Genomic DNA, 14,039 nt, shown 5'->3' with positions numbered 1-14,039 from the left:
CAATGAGCCCAATTATTGGAATTGGTCGAATAAGCACAAACAGAAGTCCTACAATTTTGGCAACAAGACAAAAGAAGGGGCTAGAAAATAACTACATTTAGCAATAGATATCCTTCAAAGATTCAATAGACCAATTGAATTTGTCCATAATTCCTATTTTCTAGTTACGTTTCAGAAATATCTATATCTTTGTTAGATGTTATTTTGTGATCAATTCCTTTCTGGAATTTGAAATTAGTTCAATAGAATGTCTATAAATATTTTGTAATAAGACTTAGTAAGGGTTGGATTATGTATGAAGAAAATAGCTCTAGCTTGATGTAAGCTATGGATTGTACTCAAAGTAATGAATTTTTAGAAATATAGAGACAATTTTGTTCTAGGATTCTTGTGTCAAGCAAATGGTGATGTGTTCTCTCATGTAAATTTTTTCTTTTTCTCAGTTTCCATATGGTTTTCCCTCCTTATTCTTGCCAGAAGATTAAGAGTTGAATTTACTTAAGTGTACTTTTCTCTAGCTTGTTAAACCATATCAATGTTTTCTTTCTAATATTAAGTATATAATTCATCTGTGTATGATCTATATTTAACTGAACTTAAATCTTATTCATCTCATTCACACCACAAACAACCCTACAAGATACATGATTTTTCCTACCCTATTGTGTTACATCTACTTTGTCATTGTAATTGATTACCCAAAATCTCATGACTCCATTCCCAATGGACCTTTCCAACATTTTTCAACCAAAATTTTGAAAAACTCATCTGGAACGTCAATATATAGCCTAAAATCTTGAAAGAAGAAATTAAATCATATGGAGAGATCCCTATTTGAATATGTAAGGGCTAGATCGGAGCTTTAAAATTGGTTTTTGGTTACCTCTGTAGTTTTCTTCCTTAGCCTAGGAAAATTACAGAGTGTTAACACAACTAACCCCAACGCGGCCAACAAACTCTTGGTGTTCCATCACCTGGGTTTAGGTTTTCCCTTGTTATTCAATAATAAAAAGGCCCTTAAGCCTCATTGTAACACAGTTCAGAGGCATGTAGCCACCACATATCTTCTCAGAGATAAGCTACCATCACCTAAGATATTTTATTACATTCTGTATGTAAGAATATTTGACTTCTTTGATATTAACAAAATGAAGTTTTATTTCTGCTGCATATATGTGTTTATGTTTGTATATGTATTATGTTGTGTTCATGTGTAAGTCCAAATCAATTAATTTTGCAATCTTATGAACCAATCTCTTCTTCTTCTAGATCAATTATCCCAACATATTTTGATGTTGCATTTATTTATTATTTTACAACTCCATACAAACTACTCTAGAGGAGTCATCCTTATTTCACATCCCATTATATCCTCAGTTAGTACTTCCAAAATTCAATGATATTAAAATTAACTCTGCTTTTAGATGGTTTCCATTCAAATTTCCCCTCTTTCAAACAATGTCTAGCATATAAATTATTTCATTTTTATATTCGTTGTCCGTATTCCCATTTTGGAAATACAAACAGTTCTTATATTATTCTTTCATTTATTATCCATTTTTCCCTAAGAATGCATTCAACATTTTCTATTTTCATTCCTAATTAATTATGCCCAAATTAGTGTTGGACTCATTTCCTTATTGCTATAATATCTCCTGCCTGGCCCATCATTCACATGACATCCTCTATTATCTCTAATAGTCCTTGGACTTTGCTGAACTTTGGAAGCTATTTCAATTTATGGAACACCTTTGTTTCAAGTTTGATTTCATCCTTGTAGATGCAATTTTTACACACTATACTAATTCATTTCTCCATTATCACCCTTTAGGGTGAATGAGCCTTAATTATTTCATCCATTGAATGCTTTACTCTTATACAATTCTCCACTACACTCTCTAATAACATAAGTGGATTTCTTACTCTAGATTGTTTAAACATGAGTTATTGGTTCATATTTTGGAACTCTTCTAATTCTTCATACAATGGAACCTAGATATGATTTACTCATGCCCTAAGCCATTCATGGCCTTAATAGGTCTTTATTCTCCATTCCTTGACAAATTTCCTCTACTACACTCTCTTCTATTGCTTCTTTTATTTCAATCATGCGCTACAACCATTATTACTTAATTTTACCTTTTCTATATTCAATGGTTAATATATTTACCTTGCCTTACTATGTATTGATGTCATCATTCACCATTGGTATGTTCCATGCCTCTTATCCCATCATTCTTACCCAACTGCAATGGTTATAATCCTCATAAAGTCTTATCTACATTTTGGTATCTTATATGCCCTTTGTAAACATTCTCTTATTGAATAGAATATTAATATTTATTAACTCAATAATATTATGACTCTTTCCTCGTGTCACCATTATATGCTTGATATATTATCAACTAGCATATCTAAGTTTTCCTCTAGAATTTGTTTATACTCATTAATTGTAATAAATATTTTTGTATGTATTTCTTCTCTCATCCCAATATATAAGCTTATAGGTCCCTTTATTCTTTGTCACTAAACTTGAATTAAGTTTAAAATAGATATTAACCATCTCTACCCATGGTATTTGATAACCTTGTTAACAAACCTTGACATAACACTCTCACCTTGAGTGTTCCATTTCTCACTAATAATACTACTTTATTACTTATAACTCAACTATTTTCCATTTCTGTGATTTTGCACCTCCAACCTTGCCTCCCCATCATTGCACGAGCACCCTTTTGAAGTATGTACAACCTTTCTTTCTTAACACTTACATATAGCATGCACCTTTATCATCTAGATATGTTCTTATTTTATATGTTAGATGGATATGAAAATAATGTAGTGTGTGTGATGAGTGCCTTCCAAGGCTTGTGGGATACGTGGGATCCTTCTCTTCTTCCTTTTTTAATGCATTACTAGAAGATACGTAAATAAAAGTATTCAAAGCAAAATGAACACTTGCATGACGTATATATTACTCCCCTATATGAGGTGGTTTTCAACAATATTTTCCTAAGGTTTTCTAAGGGATCACTAATAATGCTAGACCCAATAGGAAACTGTTACATATAATAGGATGGGAACTGCCTATATATATATATATTGGAGTACCTTAGGCACGACATATTTTTTAAGAATGTCAAACATTCATAGGTACCTATGTAGGTAGAATACCAATTAACCAATTTTATAGCTAATTCCAAACTGGAAGACCATATAAAAAACATGTACTTGATGCACCCCTCACCAACTAAGCTATCACACTCGTAGATTTTGTTGTAGCTTTAGAAGAAGTAGATGAGATGAATTTATGTAAGCTACAACTTAGACATTTTAAAATTTATGACGTGTTGTTCAAAATACTCAAGCACTTAAAGAAACAAGGTATAAGCTGGTCTTATTGCCACCACACTTCCCATATGAATAAATTTGCAAGAAAACCCTTGATTCTCACACCGTGTAGATATAAAAGCAAGAGTTTATGGAAATAAAAAGGGAAATGTAGAAGTTGTTGAGATCATTTCTCGAAGTCATGGGAATTTAAGACCCTGGACCCTCATTCATTGATTTTAGAAAAGTACAAACACTATAGATGGATAAAGTGGTGGATATGATAGGTGGCAAGCTAAGAGATAAGGTCAAGAAAAATGAGTCAAAGTTGAGAGGAGCAATTGTAGCAATGATTGAAACATCAACCTCTTAAGTTATAACTATTGAAGTGATATAAATTCCTATATCTAGAAATCAACAGGATGGATGTGAAGCTTGAATGTGGAGATAAAGAATGATGGTCAACTAGTACCCAACTTAGCCCGGCCTAATGTATAAACTAATAACACAAAAACAACATCTTCACTGGAAGATATACTAAGGAATCTTCCCTCTAGAGTTGATGATGAACATCCTTTAGGTTCCATAGAGACTTGTAGATTTCATGGGTCCTTCAGTTGTCTAGGATACCTTATGCATTTGACAGGAAACAAATTTCATCACAAAATAGGCCCATAAATGGAAAATAATAAGAAATCAATACGTTGTGAATGATATTATAGAGTCAATGGTGGGGCTTGCTATCACATTTTTTACTCTAATTTTTTAAAAGTGATGACAACAGGAGCATCAGTGAAAATGTGTAATAAACATGTTTAAAATGTTTACAGCGAATGATATTATAAAGTCAATGGTGGGGCTTGTTATCACATTTTTTACTATGTAGTTTTTTAAAAGTGACGACAATGGGAGCATTAGTGAAAATGTGTAATAAACATGTTTAAAATGTTTACAACGAGAGTGTCAATGTTATTGAAGTTTTATAAGTTTAAAATTGAGCTGACAACCACGGTATCAACGCCAAACGAAGAAAAATTAAAATTTGTTTTATACTGCACTGACATAATCCACGTTAATGACACAAATAATTTATCAAATATGCGTTGATAATTGGGTTGAGTGAGGTCACGTGATCCGCTAATGTTTATCATCGTCGAGAGGTAATACAGATAAAATTCATGATTATATAGTGGGTTTTTTTTGTAGATTTTATGCCAGTTTGTTATCATGACGTACTCTAACATGTACCAAGACTTTTTACCCAATTCGGTAATATTTGCTAACCCATGTCTTGATTGATTTCATTTCTTACACATCATGAGTGTAAGTTGTTAATATTTGACGAAGATCATTTTGTGTTCTCGTTTGGCAGTGGGAAAACATGGGAAGAAGTGGGAAACTGAACATTAGTGAACCCAAGGCTCCCGATTGCTTGAAATGTATCAAGAGATCCAATTGCGGTTTCAGGCAATAAGATGGGTAGAATTTTTCAGAGGGTGTAGCGATTTCTATGACGAGGTTGCCAGAGCATTTGATCAAGGATTCAATGGCCAACATGTAAGAAAGGAATTGATTGTTGAGGTTGCATGTCTGCCTATGGATGGGGAGAAAGCCTTCAGAAACCATGTCTTAGTTGGAGTTGATGTACCTTTCTTTTTGAAAGATTAATTTAAAGAAGCAAGCTGGAGAGCAGGGGTGCAAAGGTCCTAGCTAAAGGATGAATGGAATTGTCTTTTGTGAATAACCTAATCATATTTTACCTGTGAGGTATGCTACAACCAGGTCAATTTGTACCACTTCAGATTCTTGGCTCACATTGTCGGTCAGTTGAGAATTAATACCCCTTATTTTTTGTTAGAGAGCTTAAAGCACATGTCTACTAGAGTCCAAGCTAGAACATATGCACCATCTCATTTTATATACCATAAGTGTTAAGTTTATGTATGTTCTATGCTTAAAGAAATTTATTTCAATTTTCATAGTTAGCTCAATACCTTTTCCATATTAGCAATCACATCAACATTAAAGTAAACTGCAGATAGAACATAAACATAAATCACAGAAGACATGCCAAGACAAGAGGACACAAGATGTGGCACTAGCCAGGTACAAACCCCAATGTGGGGAAACCCTTGATCAATTATTCTTATATATTCTTCAATAGCTCAAAACACACAGCGAGAGAGAGAGAGAGAGAGAGAGAGAGAGAGAGAGAGAGAGAGAGAGAGAGAGAGAGAGAGAGAGAGAGATAGTACATTTACAATAAAAGTCAACAATTTGACTTTCTAGATAAGAGAATCGATCATCTCTACATGAGATCAGTTGAAGATATGTTATTTCAACTGATTCTCCAAGGTGACTCCTTCACCTGTCATTGTGTTGCATCTCGTCCATGTGTTGCACCTCACCGTGCCGCACCATGCTACAACATCATACCATGTTCCTGAGCTGCACCATGCTACTCTACTGTTGAGGTGTACCTCATCACGTTGTACACAACTTGCTGCTCTTAATCATCATGCTGCACACATCATGCTGCTGCACTAGCTATCACTGCTTTATGAGATAGGTCATCAACATTCAGTGCTCTTCCTTCATACAATCAACAATATAGGTCTTCAAGGTGAGGCTCTACCACTTGAGCAATCCTTAGATATACACAAGGAAAGTTTTCTTCATTGTTATAAATTGTCCACATCAATAGCCTCATCACTGCACTGTCACCACACTTCTATGAAACAGTCTTTGATGTTGTCATGATGATTGGTTAGGGAACTTCTTGGTTTTAGCTTAGGGATCCAAACAACCCTAAAATAGAAACCTCTATTTCCTCCTTATTGCGGATTCTACTGCCCCTCAAGAATACATTAACTTGCCAAAACAGTCCTTAAATAGACCACACTATCACCTACAACAATGTGGCATTATGACAACTTCTTAGATTACTGTAACAGGTCTCTTAGAGATGCGTATAATTTCTTCTTGCTGCGAAATAAGGGCTACACATAAAAATGGTTAGGGCATCATCCTAAATTGAGTATAAGACCTTTTCTTGACAATGTTTAGGAGGAGATTCTTCAGGCAGCAAATAGGTCCTCCCTTGACTGCATATAAGTCTCCTTCAGGATTGCGGATTAGGGCTCCTCAATAGCTGATATATTAGGTCTCTTTTGACAATGTTTAGTCCTCCTTTGTGCAGCGTATAGAAGCCTCCTTCAACCGCGGATATAGGGTTGTATTTAGACCTTCTTTTGTTGTGTAATAGGACCTGTGGTAGGGCTCCTTCCAACTACGACTATGCCTCTTTTGTGACTGCAACTAGGGCTTATTAAGGCCTCCTTTATACGGCGTATAAGGATCCTCCTTGATTGCATCTATAGGTCCTACGTCTAGATGTCCATCGTATATATCTCTCCATGGCTGAAGCTTGATCTTCATTATGGCAGCGTAGAGGTCTCCTTCATGACAGCGTATAGGATAGGGCATCCTCTAGGGTAGCATATCCTCTTTAGGTCTCTCCTCCCACAAAAACCCAAATACAAGTGGAGCGGAAGAGATCACCAAGAGGATGAGTGTCTAAATGACTTGAAGTCCTCCTTTATTTATACTAAAACGTTGAGCACAAGTGGAGTTTATTTGGTCGCTAGCCGAACTTGACGAATTGTCCCATAACACAAATAAATTCATATCTCCATGAATACTTATTGGAATCAGATGGTCCTTAGATCAATCCTACACCTCTCGATGAGAGGGATCCAAGAAAAATATCAGCTACCATTAATAAGATGATCCACATGGAGTTTGGCCCTAGTTTACAATTTTAACAATAAGAGGCTCATAAAACTACTAACTGAAAGAAATTAAGAAGTGTTGGGAGATATTTGAAGCATTTTTTTTTTTTGGGAGGGTTTGAATCTCAACCTACAAAATCAAAGAGAGGTAGTAAAAAGGGCATTAAAAAGAAAATCAATCAAACCCAAAACCTTGAATTAGGGATTTCATCTCAGAGAACCTCTTTTGTACAGACGAGGAGTTAGAAAAAGGTAGAAACAACCCCTCCTATGGCTCCTCAGTTACCCAGGGTTTATACTAGGGAAAGTGATAGGCTCAAGAAAACATAGGAGATCCCTCCTCCTATTGAAACCCTACCCAAAAAGAGTCATCTAGTAGAGAAGGCTAAGGGAAAAATGACTGAGCCCAAAATTGAAAAGACCACATTTGACAAGGAACCCACCTTGGATGAAATGTTTTAGGAAAGAAACCTCACACCAGTCCTTGGAACAAGATAAGACTAACTGTAAAATTGAAACAGAACCCTGAACTAGTCAAGGAGGTCATAAATGTGGATAAGATTCCTCTAAGAGAGATGATCATAAACAAGGAGAAGACTTCGAACTCAAAACGGTCAAAGCAAACAAAAGATCCAAAGAAGGGAGCTACTATGGAGACTCAGAGAAGTAAAAGACAGAGGATGGCCAATGTGGATATTTTGTTAGAGGTAGCTAGTACCCTTACCTAAGTTGATGTTTGATCATTTGATTTTGATCTCTCATTGTTAAAGTGAAATTTTGGTCTATAGATTGATAACCTGCTTATTAGCGTTTTTCACTAGCAAAGGTAAAAGGGCGATGATAGTTTCATTGTCAGTGCATTTTTGGTAAAGCATATAGATAAAAGCGCTCATAGTCGGCCCATCAATGAAATTGGCATTTTCGGTTTGAAAAATATAACAACGAGACTGTCAGTGCCATCAAAACAGGAATCTTGAAAGGTGGAGTTGTTTAACAAAGGATGTTTTTGGAGGGGTGATAAAGCACGAATTCTAGCAAAGAAGGCATAAGATCAATCACTATTTTTTACCCTGTTTACCAACTGTATTTGTAGTACATTGTTATGTTTAGATACATATAGGTTTAGAAGATATTTTATATGCATGCATTTGATAAAGTACACTTTTATTTTTAGATTTTATAATTAAGGATGAGTTAGATTTATGTTTTAGTTATAGTCTTTTCTATAAATATTGTTCCGAAGAATGAAAAGAGATTGGAATTTTTCGAAAAACCTTTGTTACACTGTATACATTTGGATATCAATATGAATTACTGTGTTTAGCGTTATTTTCTCAGATTTACAAAGATTCTTGCGTAATGGGTTTCTTGTCTGTCTTCTAGTGTTTGTCATCTCTTATGTTTCGTAATACTATCCATATGTCTTCTACATTTTGGAAATCAAGCTATTAAAATTGAACTCTACTTTTTAGCTTAGATTTACCATTGCCAAAGTGTTATATGTTTTTATCTAAAATATCTTTAACAAAATTCACTAGTTGCTCTATTTTTGGTGTTTATCTCTATCTGCTTCTATCAAAGCTAAATGAGAAATTGTCTAAGAAATTTGTTGCTACATTTCCTTTGTAGTTTGTTTATATAGTTTGTAAGCAATACTTTGTTGTCAAGCAGACTTTATGCCCAATGGTTTTTCTTGTCCTTTCCATACCAATGATGTTTAAACCAATCAGATCCAGTCGATGTGCTGAGTACATAACCAACCAGATTTGACTAAGCTATATAAGGGACCCCCCTTCAAATTGAAAGGCTAGCTTTCAACTCAAAAGATTGGTTAGAGGTTACGTTAGAGTTTTTCCCGCAACCAGGGTTTTCTCTAAGTGATAAAAAAACTCACTAGAAATATTACTCCTTAAGCCATAACCATGGCTATAAATGCAATTAAACAAGTTTGTGGGGATGTCATCTTCAAGGTTACGAAAGAAATTACCAAACAACATAAAAAATATATAGCCAGATTAGAGAATCAAGTGACTTAACATAAGGATTTAAAGGATAATGTGTCCATGTTCATCACAATCACTCATATGCGAGAAGAAAAAGGCACTTTGCTAATCCAAAATTTCTATCAGCGTATTGATGCCTACAAAGAACTAGTCATTACCACTACATTAGAGAAGTAGCAATTGATGTGGGGAATTGTTGATATGGAGAAGAAGGTACACAAACTAGATGTGATTACTAGTTGGCACAAATAACACAAGTCTATCCCTACCAATGTGTGTATGCTAAAGCATGATATAATAACGTTGATTTCTTATAGCAATAAATATGTTGAATATAAGCTAAAGAACACTATGGAAAATTTGAATAATTTAAGGAAAGACAACAATTGCTCTTCAACCAAAGCTTTGAAAATGGCAAATCTATGTGAAGTGCCCAATTTTAGAACAAAGATGGGCTTCCTCTATAAAAAAACCTCATATGGTTGCTGTATGAATACACCATATAAAATAAGCCATATGCATCTCAAGTGAGAGATATCTCCGATTTCGAATTGGTTGAGTTCATTAAAGGACTATACATTACCAAAGTCTTATTGGTGGATTATGTTGTTAGATTAAGCTTAACCTATGATTGGACTATAGATAAGGGTGATTTTGTAAATTCAATCGATGCAAATGTAACTTTTAATAATTTATTTGAATTACAACCAATATATGAAAATATAAAGAAATATACATGAAAAGCTAAGAAAAAAATTTGAAGAGACACTTTTGTAACTCCTTGGATTCATAAGCTATAGATATTTATATTTAAATAAATTTAAAGGGCTTTTTGGCAATTTGCACATAAGAGGAGGATTATGTAATCCAAGTTCCGATTGGGTGGATATAATACACTTGTAAATTTGTGGTGGAAAAACTTGTAAGTTGTTTTTTCCATTGCAAATTTGTGGAAAAGGAAATGTGTAATTTGTTTGTTGCATTCCTTCTTGGTTGATATGTGAGTATTTGCTTGTGAATATGTATTTATTAAATTTATTGTTTTTGTTATGTTTTCACATAAAATATATTAGTGAGAATAAATTTATGGATTTGTAAGATTATAGAAATACAACAAATTCAAAAAAAAAAAAAGGAAATGTGTATTTTTATTTCTAAGTAATGTTATTACAACTATGGATGTGTCTTCTAATCTCAATTATATATATATATATATATATATATATATAAATCATTTATTATTTTATATTCCATTTTAAATCATCTTTTTATAATTTTTGTATTATTATTAACCAATGAATTTTAATTGAAAACTAAACATTTTACATGGTGAAGGATGAGGGACAAGAGAGTATTTTTAAGATGAAGCCATTGCATCATCATTATGGTGAAGGCGAAACATAGCTCCTCTCTTCATCATTATGGTGAAGACGAAACATACGAAACATAGCTCCCTAGAGGGGATAGTTAATTTCCAAGGAGATTTGCTTCAAATTTGCCATATAGATGTGTGCAAAGCTTTTGAAACATCCTATTTTTGATACAGTTGGTTTGTTTGAAATTAAGAGAATTCTAATGATCAGATCTTAAATTTAAGAGAATCCTCTTAAATGTTAAAAAAGCATAAGATGACAAATCTAACCATAAAATGTGAAAAAGGAAAAGGACGATAATAGATCCTCACTGTTTTGGATCATTAAAAAAAGTAAGATTCCTTGTTGGGGCGTGTTGCAATTGAATTCTGTAAATGTGTTGTACATCTAGTAATCAGTATTACGCTCAGGCTGGGATATATCCTGGGATACTTCGAAGTTCTAGTTCTTGTGGCTCTTAGAATTCTGATACAGTCTCTAGGTGAACATTTGATGATTTTCAGCTTCTTGGTGTTTGGGGTTTTCCAGTATTAAAAGAGCCTCATGATTTATGCTTTACAGCTACAGCGACTCACTGTTCTTTTGCCTTTTGCCCGAATCGAGTGCAGCCAAGGAAACACAGGGATTTTTGGTACAGAAATTGGGGCACAATGGGAAACTTACTGCGCTTTATCTTGGGTCTTTTTGGTAAATATTATTTTCTCTCCTTCTGCTGTGTGTGCATTAGCATGATGCTGGAATTATACTGTTCTATTGTGCTTACAATGGCTTCAATGGTGTTTTTCCAGGAAATATTACAGCTTTTGCTTTGTTTCTGTCACCAGTGTTAGTATATTCTAACCTCTGAACTCTCTCTGTTTCTGTCTGTTTGCAAGTTCAGTTTGTTAGTTCTGTTGAAAAAATGTAAATTAGCATAAATTCATCTTTATTTCAAATTTTTTAGGCATCAAAGATTCATCTTAATCTCAAATTATTAAGTATCAAAGGGATCTAAAGGATTGAAAAAGCCTAAGTCCAAACATCAATTCTTTTAATCTGCTGCTCTCTCAGCTGAAAGTATATAGTAGCATAGGTATGAAATATTGTAAACGAATTAAGGGGTTTAGTATTCTCTTGCTCACAGGATCACATTCTATAAAGTATACAAGAAAGGTTCCACAGAGGAATTCTCTGGCATTCCATACGTAGTCACTATCCAGAATTGTCTTCTGTTTGCTTGGTATGGGCTTCCCTTCATCACATCCAACAATATTCTGGTAACAACCATAAATGGAACTGGGGCTGCTATAGAATTCACATACATATGCATGTTTCTTATATTTGCCCCACCAAAACCTCGGGTAAGTACTCCATACTAGCTACCTCATTTCTTTTCTGCTTGCTTGAGCACAATACCTCGATGAGCTTCTTTTTCTGGATCCATCATTTGCCACTAAATTTAGTTATATGATGCATCTTAAAGAAGAATCTCATCATAATTCAAATCCATTCTTTGACACTAAAAACTAGTTATCTAATGCATCTGAAAGAAGAAGCTCATGATAATTCAACTCACAGAAGCCTCAATTCTGAACACAATATCCTGATTTGTTTCATCATAATTCAACTCACAGAGCCTCAATTCTGAAACACAATATCCTGATTTATTTCCCCTTCATGTAACAGAGGAAAATCCTAATACTGTTCATAGCAGGCATGGCTTTTTTCACTGCAGTTGTTGTGATCTCATTAACAGCTCTGCATGGCAATAAACGGAAACTGTTCGTAGGCTCCATTGCTGCTACATTTTCAGCTTGTGTATATGCAGCTCCTTTGTCTATAATGGTCTGCATAACATAGCCTTTTGATTTATTTTTACTTCTTAGATTTTTCTCTCTTAAAGTATGGAGTTATCTGGGTTTATTCAAGTTTTTGCCCCAATTATTTGTATGGAAATGGCAGAGATTGGTAGTTCAGACAAAAAGTGTGGAGTACATGCCATTCTTCCTTTCCTTTTGTGGGTTCTTGTGCAGTGCATCCTGGGCTGTGTATGGGATTCTTGGCAGCGACGTATTTGTAACGGTAAGTTCATTTTATAATTGCTGGTTGTATTGTCACAGTCCTGCTCACCTATTTTGGGTCATTTGCTATACTGTGTGTCTTTTTTCTCTGCATACTTACACTGAAACCTACTGAAATCTACATGTATTTTGGAATTTGTAGACTCCAAATTGTATTGGAACATTGCTTGGTGTAGCCCAACTGATATTGTATTTCATATACAAAGATTTTAGCCCAGCTAAATGCAAAGAAGATACCAGCAGTGGTTACTGTGTTAATCATGTCATGTCCTTGCCCCCCAGTAAGCTTGAGTTAACTTTGGACAAACATAAAAGTGCAGAAGAAAGACTTAATAAAATGACACAGAGTGGGGTCACCTTGCCTCACCCAATTTCTTAACGCTGGAGCGAAGTGGCTGCAAATGCTCAGAATCGGCTGCAAGTTCCATACCTGTATGCTTTAGTTCCTATGAACAAATTTATGCCAGTAAGAAGTTCCTATTTTTGTAATCACTGCTGATTGTAACTATGATAATCGTGTGATTGCTATGAGATGGTATTTGGGGATCTCTCGTAATATAAAGTATTCAATCGTTAGAGTTAATAAACTGGACTTTCAATTGGATTTACATTTCAATAAGAATATAAAACATTGCAATGAAATGTTTACTCTATTTATTGTTACATTTTATCATTAAATATTAAGAATATGAAGGATTTTTGTTTTTTTTTTTCGGGATTAAATTGTAATTGTGGTTAATTTTTTATTTTATTTATAGAATTAATGCAATGCATTAATTGATATATTATAATATTAACAATAATAATATGAGAGATTCAGTGTTTTGCAAATAAGTTTGCTCTTTTGTTTTTTTTAAGGTATTGGATTAGAATAACTCTTTGATTTTGTATTAAGATATAAAAATATTTGGTTAACCGTTTATTTGAAAATAAGTTAATAATTTACGAGTCAAAGACATTCGGTAAAAAGTATGAGTCTACTTTCTTATAAAAGACCAGTAAATTATTTGTTGGTTTTCAAAGTATACACATATAATTTAATATGATAATGGCACGAAAAAATACAATAATATACCAGTTTATATGGTAAAATTATGATGATTTATCAAGGAAACATCCATAGATAAGGAAAAAGAATTTTATTGTGGGAAAAATATTATAATTAGAATTACTACCAGCCTCATCATCTCTCAAAAACATTAATGAAGTGGGCACAGTTATAATAATAAATATCTTCTCATTCGCAAACTACATCTCTTAGAATAACCATGACAATATTTATAACAATAAATTTAGTTTTACATTCTTTTACTTTATTGTTATCATATTCTAACAATTTCCACTTTGACAACAAATTTCCTAATACCTTGTCGTAGCTATATCACCTCTTCTGCAAGCGAAAAAAGGCTAGACATCACTGCAACTTATCTATAAACATTAGTTTTGTAAATATATTTTCATAGTTTTCTCGAGTGTGAACCT

At 33.8% G+C, this 14,039-nt stretch overlaps 1 protein-coding gene across 2 annotated transcripts; it reads left to right on the top strand.

Annotated features, from left to right (window-relative positions):
- The first annotated feature begins 10,841 nt into the window (after positions 1 to 10,841).
- LOC149186149 (bidirectional sugar transporter SWEET1-like) lies at positions 10,842 to 13,210 on the top strand. Of its 2 annotated transcripts, none has more exons than XM_089412563.1 (7): positions 10,842 to 10,978; positions 11,106 to 11,184; positions 11,286 to 11,322; positions 11,621 to 11,837; positions 12,163 to 12,321; positions 12,439 to 12,558; positions 12,700 to 13,210. In XM_089412563.1, exons 2-7 carry the CDS (start codon positions 11,148 to 11,150, stop codon positions 12,934 to 12,936), a joined length of 807 nt encoding a protein of 268 aa, XP_089268689.1. In that variant the 5' UTR covers positions 10,842 to 10,978; positions 11,106 to 11,147; the 3' UTR covers positions 12,937 to 13,210. The 2 variants fall into 2 exon arrangements, with proteins under 2 accessions (XP_089268689.1, XP_089268688.1); XM_089412562.1 differs by having other exon boundaries at positions 10,848 to 10,978; positions 11,059 to 11,184.
- The last annotated feature ends 829 nt before the right edge of the window (positions 13,211 to 14,039 follow it).

This window comes from Pinus tabuliformis, chromosome 3_1 (genome assembly GCF_031772625.1).
Source record: "Pinus tabuliformis cultivar Carrire ecotype Pingquan chromosome 3_1, CPIR1, whole genome shotgun sequence".
Taxonomy (NCBI): Eukaryota; Viridiplantae; Streptophyta; class Pinopsida; order Pinales; family Pinaceae; genus Pinus; species Pinus tabuliformis.
Note: the sequence above shows the minus strand (reverse complement) of the source record. Positions and strands in the feature narration are given on the sequence as shown.

What these genes read in the sequence shown, in the direction of transcription:
- LOC149186149 (XM_089412563.1), top strand. Translation starts at nt 11,148, where the DNA reads ATGGGAAACTTACTGCGCTTTATCTTGGGTCTTTTTG. An exon ending in CTTTATCTTGGGTCTTTTTG is followed by an intron (nt 11,185 to 11,285) that starts GTAAATATTATT and finishes GTGTTTTTCCAG; the next exon opens with GAAATATTACAGCTTTTGCT. An exon ending in GCTTTGTTTCTGTCACCAGT is followed by an intron (nt 11,323 to 11,620) that starts GTTAGTATATTC and finishes TCTTGCTCACAG; the next exon opens with GATCACATTCTATAAAGTAT.